General features: G+C 40.7%; 1 protein-coding gene across 1 annotated transcript in view; it reads right to left on the bottom strand.

The window, feature by feature from the left end:
- LOC103089571 (transmembrane protein FLJ37396-like) overlaps nucleotides 1-20004 on the bottom strand; it is a 58173-nt gene extending 38169 nt beyond the window's left edge. Inside the window, 4 exon segments of the mRNA XM_082931281.1 lie at nucleotides 5842-6003; nucleotides 17190-17288; nucleotides 19234-19366; nucleotides 19961-20004. Of these exon segments, the coding sequence (XP_082787407.1) occupies nucleotides 5842-6003; nucleotides 17190-17288; nucleotides 19234-19366; nucleotides 19961-20004 (438 nt within the window).
- Nucleotides 20005-20398: the final 394 nt, after the last annotated feature.

The following is a 20398-nucleotide window of genomic DNA, read 5'->3' as shown; positions in this document are numbered from 1 at the left end:
TTCTTTTTTTTTTTTTTTTTTTTTTTTGGCTGCATTGGGTCTTCGTTGTTGAGCACAGGCTTTCTGTAGTTGCCGTGAGTGGGGGCTACTCTTCATTGCAGTGTGCAGGCTTCTCATTGCAGTGGCTTCTCTTGCAGGGCATGGGCTCTAGGCGTGCAGGCTTCAGTAGTTGCAGCACATGGGCTCAGAGTTTGTGGCTTGCGGGCTCTAGAGCGCAGGCACAGTAGTTGTGGCCCACGGGCTTAGTTGCTCTGCGACACATGGGATCTTCCTGGACCAGGGACTGAACCTGTGTCCCCTGCATTGGCAGGTGGATTCTTAACCATTGCGCCACCAGGGAAGTCCCTGCTTTTTACTATTCATTAGGCATAAAACTTTTTAATAATTAGGAGCTTCCTTTGACTAGGAGTTCCAAAAGTGAACATATTGTTTTTTATGAAATGATAGGCACCGGTGGAAAACAGAAATGATGCTGAGAAAATTACATGTAACATACAAAAATTAAACAGTTTGCTTAGATTTGTAAGCTAGCATGTCAGCTTCTGTTGGCATTTAGCTCCTATAGCCGGTTATGCAAAATGAGCTCTCCTCTGAGGAAAAGAGGGACAACTTAATGTGGTATGTTGTATCCACTTTACTGGAAAAGACCTTTCTTTCTCAGTGTTCTTGTACAGGGGAATTTTCTGAGACTTTAAAGAAATGGCTACTGGATTGAGTTCTGAAGCTGAAGGAAAGCAGTAACAGTGTCAGGATGCCGACTGTAATGCCATCATCTACTTAAATGGTCTTTTTCTCCACTTTCCCCACCCCCAAGTCATGGTTCAAGCCCTTTATATAGACATACATATTTCTTTCCTTTCCCTCCCTGACTTCCTGTGTCTGAAATGTACACTGATGTCCACAGGAGATGAACTGTGAAGACGAGATGGCCAAACTACCTCACATAGGATTATGGATCAGTCACTATAATATTTCCTTTTTATTTTCATTTCTTCCACAGCCGTGTGGAAGAGCTTCCTTCTAATGTTTTTGTGGTGTAGAGAGTTGATCCTTCAATATTATTCTTGGAGGAGTGGCAAGAAAAGGGTGGCACTAATTACCTGTTTGACTAAGGTATAATCTGATCTTTGGGATGATTCATATGTTTTTAAGCCTGCAAATTAACTGATGCCAAAATAACTATTTAAGTATAGTAACTATAGGAAAATTGGTGCCCATCATTAATTCTTTTCACTTTATTGATTTCTGCCATCATTCGTTAGTAAAAAGTTTAGGACTTTTGGCAATGTAGACAATACTTCTCTGGCTAGCCTGCATTTTTCTAAATCATCTTTTCATTAATTTCAAATAATAAATACTACTACTACTACTACTACTACTACTACTACTACTACTACTACTACTATAACCCAGTCTAAGAACTCATCAAACTTTGTTGGGTGACTGACCCAATCCTTTGGCTACAATCTTTTAAAACAAAAATAAAAAATATCTTCTAGTCTCCGCCTCACCTGCAGAGTGATACTTTATCATAGCTATTTTATCATAGTTATTTTTTCTGCATTTGAACAGCATGATATACTTTGCAAAGCACTTTCATTTATATTGTCTGGCTGTGACCTCACAACCGTTCTGTTACGAACAGAACATTTCTTTTGTTCAACAAACATTTACTAGATACCTGCTATGTGGAAGATATATATACAACTCCCTACTTCCTTTTGCCACCTGAACATCTATTAAGAATGGCAAAGTTTCAATGCCCTTAACCAAGATCCTCATCTTCCCAACAAACCTGCTCCAACCACATCTTAGATGACGGCAACACCAAACTTTCAGATACTCAGGCCAAAACTTTGGAATCAACCTTGACTTCTCTCTTTCTCTCATATTCTACATCCTAACTGCCTGGAAATCATAGTGGCTGTACCTTCAAAATATATCCAGAACTTGACCATTTCTCATCATGCTGTCTTCCCAGATGCACTGTCTCTAGTTTGATAAATGTAATAGCCTCCTAACGAATATCTGCTCAGCCCTTCAGTCTATTCCCAATACAGCAGCACAAGTGTTAAAATGTAAGTTAAATCACATCACTCTCTGGCTCAAAACTCTCCAAGGGCTCCCCTTCTCACTCAAAGTCCTCAAAATGATCCATAAGGCTCTACATAACCTGTTCCACTCTTCCAATCTCTCTAACCTCATTTCCTAACAATTTCCCCCTCATTCACTCTAGCTGCACTAAGCTATTTGCTGTTCCTGCAACACTGCTGGACACGGTTCTGCCTCAGAGCCTTCGCATTGGCTCTCCGCTCTGCCTGGCACTCTTCTCTCAGTCAGTCACATGGTTTGCTTCCTGATTTCCTTCAGGTCTTTACTCAGATAGTACCTTCTCAGTAAGGCCTTCCCTGATCACCCTACTTACACCTGGCAATATCCCATCACCAACTCTCTATCCCCTTTTCCTTCTTAATTTTTCTCCACAGCTTCTACCACCATCTTCACCAGTCCACAAAGGCTAGGTTATTCTGTGATAAACAACCCCAAAGCTTAGTAGCCAATACTTAAAATTAATTTATCACTCAGGCAGAGCCCACTGCAGGACTAGCTGCTTTCCATGCCTCTCTCTTCTAGCAGTGACCCAGGGATCCAGGATGTTCCTATTTTGTGGCTTGACATGCTGGAGCGTCATGGATTGGCTCTTACATGCTTTGGACTGGAAGTGACACATCTCATTTCTGCTCACAGCCCTCTGGCGCCTCCCAACTGCAAGGGCCTAGGATGTCCGGAGAAGCTTTGGTGCCAAACCATTAGCCATTCTATATATGTTTCTTACTTATTTATTTAATGTCTTTTTCCATTAAATAGTTCCATGATGGCAAGGATTTGTGACAGTTTTGTTTACTGCTGTATCCCTAGTGCCTAGTATATTTATTGGTCAGAACATTTGTGGGGTGAATGAATGGGAGGATGAATGAATGACAGGCTCACAACTTGTGGGAGTAGATAAGCCAACAGTTTTAGAATGAGCCAAGTGCTGTAATGTAGGTAGACAAGTCATAGGGAGAAGCACTCAGCTCTGCAGAGAGATGTAAGAAAGACTTCTCAGAGAGGTAATGTTTGGATGGACTTGAAAAGAGCAGGCCTTTATCAAGGAAAGAGGAGGTGAGGGACAGAAGGGCCATTATGCACAAGACCCAGAGGCATGAACAGCTCTGCCCATTCAGAGGAAGGCCTGGCCCAGCTCTGTAAGAATGAAGGTACAGGGACAGTGGGGGGAAATGAGGTCTGAAAGATTGGCAGGGGCCAGCTTGCACCCAGCCTTGTAAACTTCACCAAGGAGCCTGAACTTTATCTTGTGAGAAACAGAAAATTCATAAAGACTTCAAGCAAGGGAATAAATGTGATTATGTTTGGGCAAAGATCTGGAGAAATTTATAAAATTTAAATTATAAATTTAAATTATTTAAAATTCTGTTCCTCACCAACCTTGGAATTAGTCCCACATCCTGAGGAGAGCCTAGCCTTTCATGGTCCGCTTTTTTCTGCAGCCTCATCTCCCACTACTTGCTCACAACAGTCTCTGCTACCAGCATGTCAAGTCCAGGCAGATCCTGAACACACTATGAGGTGTCAAGCCTATGTGTCTGAAGAGACATGCTCAAGGTCAAACAGCCAGGAGAAGCCTGCTGCCTCTCATTCTGGGGTCCTCTCTACCCTGCCACATGCTTAAAGTAGGCACATGGCAAAGTGTCCATGACAGGTTGTAGGGGCTTTCCTGTTCTGGTATTATCACTGAGCAAACACATGTTAACACTGGCCCCAGACTTTCTTCATGGGATCAAACACACTGGGCCCATGGAAGAGGGTCTCCACCTCAGGGGCTTCTTCAGTGTTAGCTCCCCTGGCTGGTAAGCCCAGTGATCTTGCTCCCAGTAGCCTCAGCCCTGGCCCGGTGAGATCAACCCAACAAATTAGCATCTGTTCCTTTCATCTTCTACGTGGGAAAGAATCACATAGTTATTCTGGACATTCTAGATTAAATGCTGACATGGCCACATACATGGAGTGCAGTAAACGACATGGTCCTATTAAAGACCCTGAAAGAAGGCCACTTCCTTGAGTTTCTCACGCTGATGTAGTAGCTGCTAGCAGCTTCTTAAGGGTGATGTTATTCCTATCATTTATGAGAGCATAGGAAAGAAATACTGTATTACCCTTGAGAAGCTCCTCCTACAATTAATGGGACAGGATAGGATTTGTCTCCCCTCTCCTCCTTCATTTTCACCCCACCCCATCACAGAACAAACAAACTGGGAGATGGGCTCAGTGGTAAGAAAGATCTTTTTTTAATCTACAGCTGTGGTATAAGACAGGCTGGATATTAGCAACAGAAAGGTGTGTTTGTTTTATGGGTGTGTTTGTTTCCAAAGTGTCTTAACCCTCCTCTCCAGCTCCACTGAGGAACATACTAACTGGACTTGACGAACCATGAACTAGGATCAAGGGAAGAGGGCAGAGGGGTAAAAAGGGAAGTCTGTGTACGGTGAGGAGATGGGAGGGGGGGAATCGTTAGGGAAGGAGACCAAAAAGAGGAGTCTCCCAGATACTGAGTGAAAGTTGGACTCGAGGTGACTAGGTAGGAAAAATAAGGAAATGTTTTCTAATATCCAGAGCTGAACTGTTCAATACAGTAGGCTCTAATCACATGTGGCTATGGAGCACTTGAAACGTGGCTTGTCTGAATTGAGATGTGCTGTACATATAAGGTACACACTAGATTTTGAAGATTTAGTATGAAAAAATATATACCTCATCAATGATTTCTTTATGTTGATTACATGTTAGAATGATGATATTTTGGATACATTGGGTTAAACAGATTACATTATTAAAATTAATTTCATGTTTCTTTATACTTTTTATAATGTGGCTACTAGAAAATTTTAAATTATACCTGTGGTTTGTGTTATATTTCTACTGGACAGCACTGCTCCAAACTGCATATTAACAATAGTTGATAATAAGATTTCATACCCTTATAAGACATGACAATCATAAGTCAGGGGTCATACAAGCTTAAAATGTGACTTATTTAGCAGCTAAATAGATTTTATTTTTCACATTTGTCAAGTTAGTATCTTTTAAGAAGATAAAATCCATATTAAACCCCACCTTCAGGAATAAACCTTCTAGAGATTGAGATGAAAATATTGCAAGAGTGTCTACGACATTTCAAGAAAATGTATGCATTTTCAACTTTAGTCCCAAAGAAAGGGATTTAATATGAATTTTTTAGACTATAGAAAAACATATTCAAGAGATAGTAAAAGCACCAAGGGACAAGTAGGTTTTGGGAGGGATAGATTTTTCCCTGTTTCAAATTTTTTTCTACATTTGTTTTTTAACCTATTTTTTAAATTGGGGTTTAGAGAACAGGAAAGAGGCAAAAAAAAAAAAAAAAAGTACCTCTAGCAATGTCAAGGAGGGTCTTACAAGAGTTTCTCTGTAAGGACATGTGGTTCTCAGGATAACAGAAAGGGCCCCTCTTGCTCTGTTCACTATCAAGTGGACAAACCAGCAGCTGAGATGCCTTCCTTCCTTTCTATTGTGGTTTCCAGGGCTGAGTGTTCCCTGCCCATGTCCTGCTCTCAAGGGGACACTGCCTTTTATTGTGGGTTAAAAAGTCATTTCCCTTTTCACCACAGTTTTTCAGAAAAGCTATTTCCCTAGAAACTCCCACCTGTTACTTCATCAGGTTAACTGATTCCAGGTGCTAAGAAGAAGGTGGCTTGGGAGATGAGATAATCATGGAAGAAAAAATTGTAGCAGAATCCTCACCTTGCGCTCGGCAGATGTCCCATGGGCATAGTGGTGAGCGCTTAGGTCTTGCGAGGTGCCCAAGCCTCCTTTTGCCACATTTACCCAGAAACTATCTTCTAAGGTGGGGACCAGACTCCCTGCAACCAAGGTAAGGCCTGAAGTGTTGATCATCAGTGTTCGCTTCAACAGATTTAAAACAGTTCAGAATTCCTAAGCAGATGTGCTGAAACAAAGAAAGAACAGGGTCATGACCCTGCCTTTGCTGGCCCACCCTACAGAGTGAAACTTACTGGTGGCAGGTCAACCCTACTGCTGGAAAAGGAACACACCACCCCACAAAAGGCCTGGTTTCATGGAAGAATCAGAACAAAGAACAAAGTGTAAAAATGCATTACTACCAGAGTAGCAGGAAAGCCCCCTTTCCAGACAACCAAGCAATTCAGATACATGCAGGGCCATCCGCATACCTGCAGCTCCCTGATCTTCAGGTGGCGCAGATACAGAAAGGACAAGTAGGTCCCCCTCATCAGGGTAGGATCTCTATCAATGGGCCCAGTCCCGTCATCCAAGCCCAGCAGTTGTAGGGCCACGGCATAACTGTACCTTTAGCAGGCAGGAAAAACAGAACAAATGCCTTTCTCCTCAAAGTGGTTCAAAAAATTCACATATACCATACTGAAGTCATTTTATTTAACTTCACAATAGCCACTTTTTAAAAATGCACTGGAAGGAAAATAATGGCTCTATATGCATACATTTAAAAAGAAATTTCTCTTAGCAATCACTCTCATTAAAAATTCAGTCCTAGGGTGAAACATTAGTTATCTGGTCTGCTGTAACACTCTTGCTTTTATTTCAGCTTCAAATATTTTTGAGTTAATATGTAACCTACATATCAATCAGTCACTCAATTTTCTCCACGGTGTTTAATCCATTTCCTTGAGTCACCAATAAATGATTTAATTTTACCCTGTCTCTTTCTTCTGCTTGACAGGCTCATTAGCACACTGGCTAAGACTTATTTGTGCTGTGGGTCATTTTCATCTCATTCCACTGAAAGATCATCTTCCTTCATGTTTTCATTCTAGCAAAAAAGTAGCATTAGTTGAATTACATGAACATTCACAATATTATTAACAAAATCAAAGTTGGGTCACCACAAAATTAAATCTCATGATCAAGGGCACATTTAGATGAACAAGTAGAACAGCATTATGATCCATTTCAACCTGACATATGAAAATCTGGATTTCTACAATAAATTAGAGGTCGCTGTTTTTACTATGATTCATCTTATGAAAAGTGGGCACACATATTTGTAGATGTTTGGAACCTTGAACCTCTCTAAACTAGTCTTGTCCCAGGCTGAGAGAGATCAGTGGATTAAACTCCTCTACTTTTTAGCTATATGATTTAATCATCTAAAGTCTTGATCCTGTTTTCACGTTTGTAAAATAGCATGAAATTGAAAAATAAGTTGCTGTGAGAATTAAATGTTAGAATGTCTGTAAAGCTCAGCGACTGGTACCTCATAGGTGTTCAGTATATGCCAGTTCTCTCCTGGCCAGGGATGGCAGTAGTCAATCAGCCCTGTAGGATCTACAAGAATCTGTGGTTTACACTTATTTCCATAGACATCTTTCCTAATGTCGAGAAGGATGAGGTCATGCACCCAGGGCCCTACGGAAAACTGTGAGGAAGGTGATATTGATGTATGGTCCTACCCCTGCCCTCTGGGCAGCCCCTTTCTTAGTTGCCCTCTCTGCCTGAACCTGGGCATATACCCCACTCTCATAAGATGTGCTCTTTCATAGTGGCACTGATCCTCATGAAAACACTGAGTGTCAGTGGCTTAGTTGGGTTACTTGTATTCTAACAGTGGTTCTCAGAATTCCAACAAGTCCTTATGGTAGAAACTGTTGGTTGTTCCCCAATATCCATTTTCCTCTTCTCCCACAGTACTTGAATATTTAGCTTGGCACATGGCCACCCAGATGAAGATGACATTTCCCAGCCTCTCTTGCAGCTAGGCGTAGCTATGTGACTAAGTTCTGGCCAATGGAATGAAATTAAAATGCCATGTGGCAGCTTCTGGGAATCACCCTCAAGTGGCAGCTCCCCCATTCCCACTTTCCATTCCGCTGCTTAGCACATGAATGTGACAGCTAGAGCTCCATCTCAGACCAAGTGTTGATCTCAGGTATGGAGGCCACATTTGTTGGAACTTCAGGATGGAAGTAGCATGGGCCCCTGAGGACTCCATGAAGCAGAGTCATCACATCAGCTCTGTACTTCCTACCCCTGGATGTTAATATGAGGGAAAAATAGAGAAATTTCCATCTCCTTTAATCCTCTGTTATTTTGTTTTTAACTACGACCAACACACAAACCTAATCTTACTAATAAAGTCCCCAGGACTCTAAAGATAGACTACCAGTTTTTATGACAGGCAGTGGGGAAGAAAACTTTGGACAGGGATATTGGGAAGAGACGGTGAAAGAGAAAGTTGTCTAACCGGGTATCTCTAAGTGGCTTCCCATTCTGCCTGTGGGCAGAGGTAGCTCCTGTCTGTTCCAGGTAAGTATGTACATCAGTGTATTTCTGTGTAAACATCCCACAACCCAAGGACTGGAAAAGACCCTAGGAGGTGACATGGTGCACTCCTGTTCCTTAATATAGGAACACAGGATCATCATCCCTCTGTTATTAAAAAAAAAAAAAAAAATTCATAGGAAATCCATGAGGGGGGTTGAATTTTGATAGTTTCTATTTGACCCAGAATACTGGGTGAGAGGGGCTCTACAGAAGCCTTTTGCCTCTGGGACTTATATTGCTCTTGTGTTCAGCATTGCCCAATATGGCTCCAGAGGGAAGCCTAGGAGTCACAGCTTTTCTCTGTGGGGTTGTGACTTTTTCAGCTGCTTCTAAGATTACCCAGAATTACACAGGAAGGAATAGGAAGTGATGTCAAGTTACAGTGAAAGACACTTTGAAGGAATGACTGAACAAACCACAAAAATACTGTTGGACCGGCAGATTGCCAGGAAGAAAGGAAGCGGGCACAGCAGGCTAGGGTGAGTAAAGATAGACATCCCAGCATCCTCCCGGAAAAGCGAACCAGCCACAGCCCACAGAAGCAAACTGCTTAGGAAACGCTGAAAGTCCATGAGTGTATTCCGCTAAGAGAACTGGACACAGCGCAGCTAAGCAGAGGGCTAACAAGAAACCAGAATGTCAATACCACCTGTGTTCATTCTCTCTTCTGGGGTGGGTTAATTCTTTGACATTTACACTGCCTTGTGGCTGGGTCTTTGAAACCAGAATGGCTGAGTTCATGTCTTTTGAAAGTTCAGGGATTTCCACTGATTGCCAGTCTCATTTTCTCCTGGAAAATTGGCAGGGGCAGTGGAGTGGGAGGTAGAGTGGAGGGAATAATTAGGGGAAAAGTAAGACTATTATGTATTCCCCACCTGCCCAAATGTCTCTACCATTTACTTGTGTATACCCACAAAATAAAAAGACTAGAAGGATATATACCAAATGTTAACAATACTGTTGTTATATTTGGGTGATAGAATAATGGGTGATTTTTATATTCTCCCTTGAACTTTTCTATATTTCCCGAATTTTCTGTGATAAATACATGTCACTGTTGTCATCAGAAAATGTTTGTTTTTAAAATGTCCTATTGAATTTAATGACGAAAGCCAGGAAAAAGGTGTTTCATGTTTCCCTAAACTTCCTGTACATTGGAGCTGCCACATACAACATCTCTTTTGTGAGAGCACGCCACGTACTCACTATATTGCATTATCGCTGGAGATGGAGGGGGCAGGAACACAGATGGGGAAAACGGCTGTCCCCTTCTTCCCTCCTTCGTGTGGCCAGTGAGAAGAAGCAAAAGAAGAGGCAAAGGATGCAGTGTTTTCTGCCACTTCACCACTCCATAAAGTTGAAGAACAGTGACCAATGTAAACTGTAGCTTTAGAAACATGATGGTCAATAGCAGTATTTAATGTCTGTACATAGCCATTTTAATAATCAGATGTTTTTGAGAAGAATGGAATTGGACACAGTAATAGAGTTACAGGTCTGGGAGTATCTACGCAGGGTTAGCTGGTCCTTCTTCTGATCAGGACTACAGTTAAATTATCTTAAGTTTTCTTCAAAAGAATATCCCAAAATGCAGTCCATTTGAATTAGAATTATCTCTTTCTAGTTATACATCATTGCCAATTAACAAGGACATGAAAATCTGACATTTCTTATCTCCCAAACCCAGATCTTTAAGTGTATGTGGAATTAGAATTGTGTTTAAAGAAAAGCCTTCAATGCTAATAGTAAATACAAAACATTTTAAAACTCTCTAAAGAAAGGCTACTGGCCAACAGTATTTACTAAGAATTTTTCAGAAACTGTTCTGAAGTTGCACTACATTTAGTGTCTGTATTCTCTCAGAGCTGTCAAAATGAACAGTCCTCTGAGGTTTGCCTTCCTTCATGCAGAAGGCCCTTAAGAAAGTTATTTTTCATAGGGTATTGGTGTTCAGAATCAGGATGCTGCCCAGCATACACGTGCTAAAATTCATACTTGACTGCCATGTGCTTGCAAAATAGTAACAGAGCTTTAAAATTCATATCCACATTCCTGTGACTCCTTCCAGTTGCCACCTTTTCCTTAATCCTAATCTCATCTGACTAGTATTCAACATTCAGAATGGCAACACATTACTATTGGTGCTCTGATACTGCATAAAGCGCTTGACCAAAGCAGAAATACTGGAGGAGGTCACAAAGTAACACCCACAGGAAAATGTGAAGGAAGGTAGAAAGCTATTGGTTGTTGCCTCAGGATTTCCTTTTTAAACCCTGGGCTATTTTCTGTTCCCTACTTGGATAGCTCTTCTCCAGGTTGTGTGCATGGCTGACTCCTTCTTGTTCATCAAATTTCTGCTCAGATGCCCCCCACTCTGAAAGATCTTGGCTGACCTCTCTATCAGAGGATGTTCCTCTCTACCCCACTGCCCTCTACTTCTTGGTTTTCTGCATGGCACCCACACATTAGAGATGTAGATTTACTTCTTTGTTACTCGTTTATTGCATGTTTCTTTCCTTAAACCCAGCAAAATTGATGGCACAAAAGGTAGTATCCATGCAATTATCACTGAATGAATGAATGGGAAACTGGAAAACTTGTATGACACTAATATGTAGGGTAATCTGTGTGTGTATGTTATATTTCTCCCCATGCTCCACCTCTAAGAACTATAGATATTCTAAGTCTCTTTAGGGTCTATTTACCATAAATCAGCTTGAAAATACAGTGTTCACATTTTTCTCCCTTTGGTCAATTCCAAGAACAACTAGCCAGTAACTAGCCAGAGGAAGTGGTATTCTTTCCCTTCTTTCCTTCCTTCTTCCCTCCGCCCTCCTCCTTTTACCACTATCGGCCCCCAGGAGTTTAGTTCCCCCTACTCTCATAGCCAAGGAGGAAAACAGATTTGTGGTGATGGCTCTCAGATGTTAATACCAGAACTTCCCAGGTAATTTCATCAGCATCATTGACTGTCAGGATCCTAGGGGCAGAGGTCTTGTTCAGAGATACCTGGGCTCACTCTGCCTTCATCCTCCTCCTTTCTTCCCTATTCCCTGTGTTCTCCCCCACAAGTTTGGTTCAAGAGGCAGAAGAGTCAGATGTTTTTAAATTTCCCCTTGTTAGTAGCAGGTCTTCTTGAATGCTGACATATACCTCAGTGTGAAACAGCAATGGACTAGGAAAAATGTGGCTGTTTTCTCAACTCTGGCAGGATATTAGCTGAGGAGGGGGTATCACTGGTAGCTGCATACCCTGTCAGGGAATTCAGGGGCCAGGGAGAGCCATGCTATGATATGCTGCATCTCCTCCTGGTCTCTGTGGCCAACTCATTTTTCATTAGATTCTCTAGATTTTTGTCTACACAGATTAAAAAGGTATAGAAGGTGTGTGTGTGTGTGCGTGTGTGTGTGTACACACAGGCATGCTTCCAGCATGTGTTTGCTTACAGCCAATCTGTAACTCATTAGATGCATTTCAGGCTTCACTTTCCCCCATACCCACCCCGGGATGGTGGACCATGACAGTGCTTCTTTCTCTAGCATTTTACTAAAATTCTCCATACCTGGGACTTTATGTGTGATTTTTAGTCACTCTACAATTATCTTTAGGGGTGAAAGTAATAGAATTATTATGCAGGATGGGCTCACTACAAATTCATGCCCTCTTACTTCAACTGGGCTCTCTGAGCTACACTGTCATATTATTTTCTTGCTGGTGGTCCTGTGGCCTTCCCCCCACAGCGATACCCCTCCTCACGTGTCACTCATACCTTCTACCTCACTAATTCAGACCTCCTCCTCCTCTCTCTCTGAGACAGCCGGGGCCATTCACAAGCTCCAGCATCTTATCTTTTGCATCTGAAAATTCTATGTACCTCATTCACCTCAAGGGAAGTGATGCCATTCTCCTTTTCTCAAAATTACTCCTCCACCTCTTTTCTTCATCCCATTCCCTCTTCTTTCCCCAGGGTCCCCTGTTTCTCAGATTTACCCTTTCATGTCTTCCATCTCTTCTTCTCCACTGATCCTTCCTCTCAGACTATAAACACACCAAGTCTTCCCATTTTCAATAAGCAAATGAAACAAAACACTTCCCTTAGAGCAACAAACGAATAATAGCCAACTATAGCTTCAAAAATCTTATAGTTCCATTGTAAAGATAAGTATCCACTAGCTTTGTGTAGAAACATCCTTTCATTGCCAAACTCCATGCCTATCCTGTGTAGCAGCTACCTAACTGGCTTCCCTGCCTCCAATCTCTCCCTTTTTCAATCTAACTAATAGCCTGCCACCACATTAATCTTCCTAAAATACAGGTTTGTATATATATCACCTCCCTTATAGGATTAAGCACAAATTTCCTTAGTCTGGAATTCTGGGCATTCACAAGATGCCCCTACCCGCCCCCCCACCAAAAAAACTTCTCTTCACTCTATTTCCACGTGACTCTTCCACTCAACCTAACTGAGCTTGAACACTCCATATACCATATCTCCTCTGCACTGTTGTTCATGCTTCCCTCCTGGAATAGGCTCCCCAGTTCCCTCTCCACTACCACTTCCCTAAGCCCTATGCTTCCTTCAAGCCCAGCTCAATTTCCTCCTCCTTCAAGAGACTTCCCCCAGCAGAACCAACCTTGTGAAGATCACTTTCTCTCTAAACACTCACAATATTTAACATCTGTCCAACTCATCTAGTGTTCAGCACTAGAGTGTGCAACTTTGCATTGGTATTCATTGGTTGAGTATAAGTCCTGGCAGCAAGAACATCTTGTATTACATCTCTTTACATCCCTCTTTCAAATTATCATTTAATATTTTTTATAATGAAAACAAACCCAGCTAGGTATACAGCTTTTAGGGGAGGATCTCTAAGAAAACTACCAAAGTAAATTTCTAAGGTCTACACACAGGTGGTGAGTTGAACAGAAAGGCGTATTGGTTATTTCTTCCTGCTGTACCTGGTAGAGTTTGATGTTGCTATAAATAGTCTCCCAGATTTGGTCATAGTTGCCCTGATGCAAACCCTGGGAAGCCACAAATGTTGGATGAGATGAAGCCAGTGAGACTGTTTTTGCAGCATGATCTTGGAGCACTTACATTACTCTCTCAGGGTTGGAAATCTTGAGTAGAAGAGAGAGGAGAAGGGATGGTTCGGAGAAGGGTTATTCCCTACTTTTCAGCAAGAATCTGGTCATGTTCACATGAATAAGAAAGAAGTCCCAGGTGGGACTTTATTCAATTAAAAAATAAAAGTAAACTCAAACATCATGATTCCCTTAGGCATGTTCCTCCATTCAACACTGTAGCTATTCATATGCACACAGCAACTCATTTAAAATTCTGTGACAACCCCCTCAACACAACAGCAGGTGCACCCCCACATGTGTTGTGAAACCAATGAAAAGATAAACACTCATCAGTTTTGGGTTTGTCTACTCCTAGGAAGCTGTGAGGAGATAGAGGAGGAGGCAGCTGGGTAGTGTGAGAAAAGCACAGGCTTTGTAAGGACACAGACCTGGGCTCATATTCCTGCTGGAATCCTGGCTTTTCACGAAATGCAGGACAAGTCAACTTAACAAGAACACTAGTGAGGTCTCTCCTAGGATTTAACAAGAACACTAGTGAGGTCTCTCCTAGGATTGCTGCAATAATGCCTGGCATGTAGTAAGTGCTGAATAAATGTTCCTTTTCCTCCTCTAGAGGTATAAAATCAAATAATAGTCCCAGAGCTGAACTTCTACTTCAACGATACACATATTACTATATTTCAATTATTTTAATACCACAAGGAACCTCAAAGATAATTTAGTCCAATCCCCATCAAAATCCCAGTGGCATTTTTTGTTGAAGTAGAAAAATTCATCCTAAAATGCATATGGAATCTCAAGGGACCCCAAATAGCAAAAATAATTTTGAAAAAGAAGAACAAAGTTGGAGGACTCACACTTCCTGATTTCAAAACATATTACAAAGCTACATTAATCAAAGTGGTGTGGTACTGGCATACATTAGACATATAGACCAATGGAATAAAATAGCGAGCCTAGAAATAAACCCTTGAGTGTATAATCAAATGATCTTAGTAAGGGTGCCAAGACCACTCAAAAGAGAAGGGACAGTCTCTTCAACAAATGGTTCTGGGGAAAAACTGGATAGCCACATACAAAATAAGGAAGTTGGATCCTTATCTTATACCATATACAAAAGTTAACTGAAAATGGATTAAAGATCTAAACATAAGATCTAAAACTTTATAAAACTCTTAGAAGAAAACAGGGGAAAATTTTCATGATATTGAACTTGGCAATGATTTCTTGGATATGACACAAAAAGAACAGTCAAAAAAAAAAAAAAATCAGGGACTTCCCTGGTGGTCCAGGGGTTAAGACTTTGCCTTCCAATACAGGGGTGCAGGTTCGATCCCTGGTCAGGGAGCTAAGATCCCACATGCCTTGCGGCCAAAAAACCAAAACAACAGCAATATTGTAACAAATTCAATAAAGATTTTAAAAATGGTCCACATCACACACACACACAAATCTTAAAAAAAAAAATCAAACATAGACAAACATGACTACCTCAAACTTAAAAAATTCTGTGCAAAGGACAAAATTAACAGAGTGAAAAGGCAACCTACAGAATGGGAGAATATATTTGCAAATAATATATCTGATAAGGGGTTAATATCCAGAATATATAAAGAACTCCTACAACTCAACAATTTAAAAATAAATAACCCAATTAAAAAATGGGCAAAGAATTTCAAAAGACATTTCTCCAAATATGATATACAAATGACCAACAAGCATATGAAAAAATGCTCAAAATCACTAATCATTAGAGAAATGTAAAGCAAAACCACAGTGAAACATCACCTCATATCTATTAAGATGACTAATGTAAAAAAAAAGAGAAAGAAAGAAAATAACAACTGTTAGTGAGGATACAGAGAAGTTGAACCTTTTTGCACCATTGGTGGGATTGTAAAATGCTGCAACTACTATGTAAAATACTATGGAGCTTCCTCAAAAGAAATTAAAAACAGAATTATCTTACAATCCAGAAATTCCACTTCTGGGTACATATACAAAAGAACTGAAAGCAGGATCTCAAAGAGATATTTATACATCCGTGTTCATAGTACCATTATTCACAACAGCCATGATGCGAAAGCAACCCAAATGTCCAACAACAAATGAATAGATAAAATGTGGTGGATACATACAAAGAAATATTATTCAGCATTAAAAAGGAAGGAAATTCTGACATATCCTACAACATGGATGAACCTTGAGGACATTATGGTGGGTAAAATAAGCCAGTCACAAAAAGACAAATACTGTATACTTCCATAATATGTGGTACCTAGAGTAGTCAAACTCATAGAGACAGAAAATAGAATGGTGGTTGCTAGGATCTAGGGGGAGAGAGGAATGAGGAGTTACTGTTTAATGGGTAAAGAGTTACAGTTTGCCAGATGAAAAGAGTTCTGGAGAGGGATGGTGGTGATGGTTGTACAACAATATGAATTACTTAATACCACTGAACTGTACACTTAAAAATGGTTAAAATGGTAAATTTCATGTTTTGTGTATTTTACCACAATTTAAGGAAAGAGAAGGAAAAAAGGAAAAAAATAATATAAAGGGATCCCATGTAACCCTCACTCTGTTTCCCCCAATGTTAATATCTTGCAAAACTATAGTACAGTATCACAACCTGGATATTGACATTGATACAGTCAAGATATAGAACAGATTCATCACAAGGATACTTCATGTTGCCCTTTTACAGTTACACTCCCTTCCTTTCCCCTCCAGTCTCTGCTTAAACCCTAGAATCCATGAATCTGTTCTCTATTTCTATAATTTTGTCATTTCAAGAGTATTGTATAAATGGACTCATACAGTATTTATGGGATTGAGTTTTTTCACTCACACAGTTCTCTGGAGATTCATCTAGGTTCTTGAATATCTCAGTAATTTGATCCTTTTTTATAGCTGATTGCTATTTCAGGGTACGGATGTACTTCAGTTTATTCACCCACTGAAGGACATCCAGATTGTTTGCAGTTTTTGGCTATTGTGAATAAAGCTGATATAAGTGTTCATGAAAAACAAGGAGGAAGGAAATCTGGTCACATGTTACAACATGGATGAACTTTGAGGACATTCTGATAAGTGAAATAAGCCAGAACCAAAGGACAAATACTGTATGATCCTATGTATATGAGGTATCTAAGAGCAGTCAAATTCAGAAACAAAGTGGAATGTGGTTGACAGGGGCTAGGAGGAGGAGGAAATAGGGAGTTGTTTAGTAGGCAGAGAGTTTCAGCTTTGCAGGATGAAAAAGTTCTGGAGATCTATTTCACAACACTGTTAATATACTGAACACTAATGAACTGTACACTTAAAAATGGTTAAGATGATAAATTTTATGCTATGTGTTTTTTTTTTACCACAATAAAAATAAGGTAATTCAGTCCAATATTTTGGCTTCACAGATGAGGAAACTAAAACTCAAAGAGGTTATGTGACTAGAGCAATATCACACAGAGACTTAGTGTTAAAGCTGTACTAAAATCCAGCTGTTTTGACAGTTGTTCCTCTCTAGTGAAAGCTAACAGGATATAAAAGTTTGGCGATTAGATTAGGAAATTCCAAATATAGCCTTCGTAGTGAAACCATGACTAACATTTTTTAAAAGTGGGAAGAATTCAACTTTCTGAGAACAGAATTTTATCTACAAGGGATCATGGTTATTTTTTTACCTTCAAAAACTTTGCATGGAGTTGCATTAATACATCTGTTCTCCGTTCTTTTAGTTTGGTCAAAAGCTTCTTTTGCCAAGGATCACATTTTGGCTTAATCTAGTGGACAAACATGTTCACACAAACTTACAATATAACAGAATGGTTTTCAATAAAAGTTGCAAGCAAAGAGAATCAAGGACCTTCTGAAACGGGATCTGGTCTTTAGTGCTACGAAGTGTGCTAGAGCATGTGAAGTCTTGGAAAGGGTCTGTGTGGCTTCACAGATCTGTGGAAGGAGATGGCAACAGCAGTTCCTGTTTGTACCTGGCCTATGAGATGCAGTAGCTCCATCTGGGATGACACAGCACTAAACACTGCCAGAAGGGACCCCAATTCCATCAGTGTTGGGCATTGCACTTAATTTATGGGGCAAGAGAAGTTTGTCCACAAAAACTCCTTGTGGCGGGACTTCCCTGGAGGCCCAGTGGTTAAGACTCTGTGCTTCCAATGCAGGGGGCGTGGGATCCATCCCTGGTTGGGGAACTAACATCCCACAAGCCTTGTAGCACAGCCAAAAAAAACCCCCACAAAACCCCTTTTGGTTCCACATGTAAAACTTCACCTTTCATATTAACAAGTTGTATTTAAAAAATTAGTACTATGGCTGTAAATATCAATACATCAATATACTGACAACTCTCAAATTTAGATCTATCTCTAAGCTCCAGCCTGTTATATCCAACTATCTCCTTGATATTTGTACTTGAATGGCATGTGTAACAATCTAAAACAGAAAGCCTGGCTTCCCCTATACCAACCACCTATTTGCTCAAGCCCCAGATTTAGGAATAATCTGTGGTTTCTCTGCTTTCCTTCCATCCATCTTTATCACATAAGACTTTTCTTTCCTTCATGATACAGTTGATCCTCATTATTCATGGGTTTCGTATTTGTGGATTTGCCTACTCACTAAAACTTATTTGTAATCTCAAAATCTATTCAGAGCCTTCCTGGACAATCATGGACATGCACAGAATAGTGAAAAGCTTGAGTCACCCAACTCTGTATTTCCAGCTGAGGTCAAACAAGTTGACGTTCCACCTTCTTGTTTCAGCTTATACTGTAAACAAATGTCCTTTTTACGGTCTAGTTAGTGCCACATTTTAATATTTTTTGTGCTTTTCGTTAGCTATTTCACTGTTTAAAATGGCCCCCAAGCATAGAGTTGAAGAGCTCCCTCGTGTTCCTAAGTATAGGAAGGCTGTGATGTGTCTTACAGAAGGAAATGTGTTCAAAAAGCTTCATTCAGGCATGAGTTATAGGCCATGAGTTCGATGTTAATGAATCAACAACATATATAAAATAAAGTGTCTTTAAACAGAAACACACAATAACTAGTTATGTATTGATTATGTATGATGGACCTAACCCCATATTTCCCCTATGAGCTGTGGTTCAGGATTTAATTCAGTGTTCGTGGCAACTGTATGGAACATAACCACCCCAAATAATGAGAATCGACTGTATTTACCACTACCTCAAATCATCTCATTTAATCTGCTCACTTTCGTATTATTATGAATTGTGTATCTCCAGCACCAAGGGCCATGCCTGACACACAATATGTAGTCAATAAGTAGTTTTTGACTAAAAAACTGGATTTACACAGCTCAGTTATAACTTTGAGTGTTATTCTTTGTTCTTGCCAAGTAGCCAAGGTCACTAACAACAAGAAAGGAGTTCTGACACAAAGGAGAGGGGCACAGGAGTATGTGGGAACTTCCAGAGAAGGCAGATCAGCCTGGTTAACTTCAACATAGACCCGAGGCAGGAAGGAGCTGGGAGATGCTGGTACACAAGGCCAGGTTCTCTGAGCTGCCTCTCCTGAGTCAGGTAGGCACCTACCCTTGCTCCTATGGGACAGTTTGCTGAGGGCATTGAGGAGAGAGGAGAATAGGGATCTGACAGACCTGATGCTGCCAGGTTGCCTGGCCTCCCTGGAGGACACGTTATGACACTGCTTACATCATTCACAGGTGACTGTCACCACAGGTCTCCTTACCTTTATAACGGAAATCCAGTTGGCTCTCTTTTTCAAGTCCATACCAGGTCCTACCAAACCAAAATTCTCCACTTTAGCTATCTCAGCGTCATAATCTGGAAATGTTTGCATTCTCTGTTGCTCCATGAAGATGCTTTGAAATTTGGGGGAAACCTAAATAGGACTGAGAAAAGAGAAGCGGAGCCCAGAAAAAAAAAGTCTCAAGTTGTAGGCATTTCAGAAACAGGTACTGATTGCCTCTGAAACAGTCCTGGAGTCAAACTAATTCATAAAACATGATTCTATGACAAGGACATTAAAGGTATATACCTAAGGGGCACATGTATTCAGTCAGCCCATTACCATAACTGTGTGTCGTGTTACTTGTTCCGAATATCTGCTCCGAAGATTAGAAATAATTTAATATATTTATTTATATGTATTTTGAGCTGGACCATAAATGGGAAGTTAACTGTCCATCTTTGGAAACACATTCCCTTTTCCTGGCCACCTGGTAAATGAGAAAATCTAAGGGTTAGATAAATCCTGCCCCCAGAAGCCTGACCAGGATATTGCTAGAGAGAAGGGTCCAGATGCTGGGGCCTGTTAAAAATCTTTAACATACCTCAGTCAAACCCCTCACATCTCAGTTCCAGACTGAGGCTACCAGTGCATTCTATGATATAACTTCCTACTGCCAAGATGTAGATACTGCTTCCTCCCTTATCCAGGGCAGACCCAGGCCTACCAAGCCATGTGAGGACCTTCATCAGTGTACCAGCCACGGGGCATCACGACATCCTCAGTACAAGGTGAGCTTTTTGAGGGATCTCTAGAATCTACCACATGGTGATGGCTGCAAAATAATGTGGATGCTCTTACTGCCACTGAGCTTGGAAATAGTTAAAATAGTAAATGTTATGTATATTTTATTACACACACACAGAGACAGACAGAAAGACAGGCAGAGAAAAAGACAAAGAGAGAGAGAGAGAAAGAGAGAACCTACCACAGTGCTGGCACACACTAGGGCCTCAACAAAGGTTTCTGGAATAAGTAAGTTCAGTGAGTCACAGAGCTAAAGATTCTTCCAGTTAATGCTGGTACCTCCCAGGCTGTGCTGTCCAATACTGTTGCCCCAGCCACATGTGGCTATTTAACATTTAAATGCAAATTTATTAAAATT

The sequence above is a fragment of the Lipotes vexillifer genome, unplaced genomic scaffold (genome assembly GCF_000442215.2).
Source record: "Lipotes vexillifer unplaced genomic scaffold, Lipotes_vexillifer_v1.1 scaffold515, whole genome shotgun sequence".
Taxonomy (NCBI): Eukaryota; Metazoa; Chordata; class Mammalia; order Artiodactyla; family Lipotidae; genus Lipotes; species Lipotes vexillifer.
The sequence above is the reverse complement of the archived record's forward strand: the minus strand, read 5'-3'. Positions and strand labels throughout refer to the sequence as shown.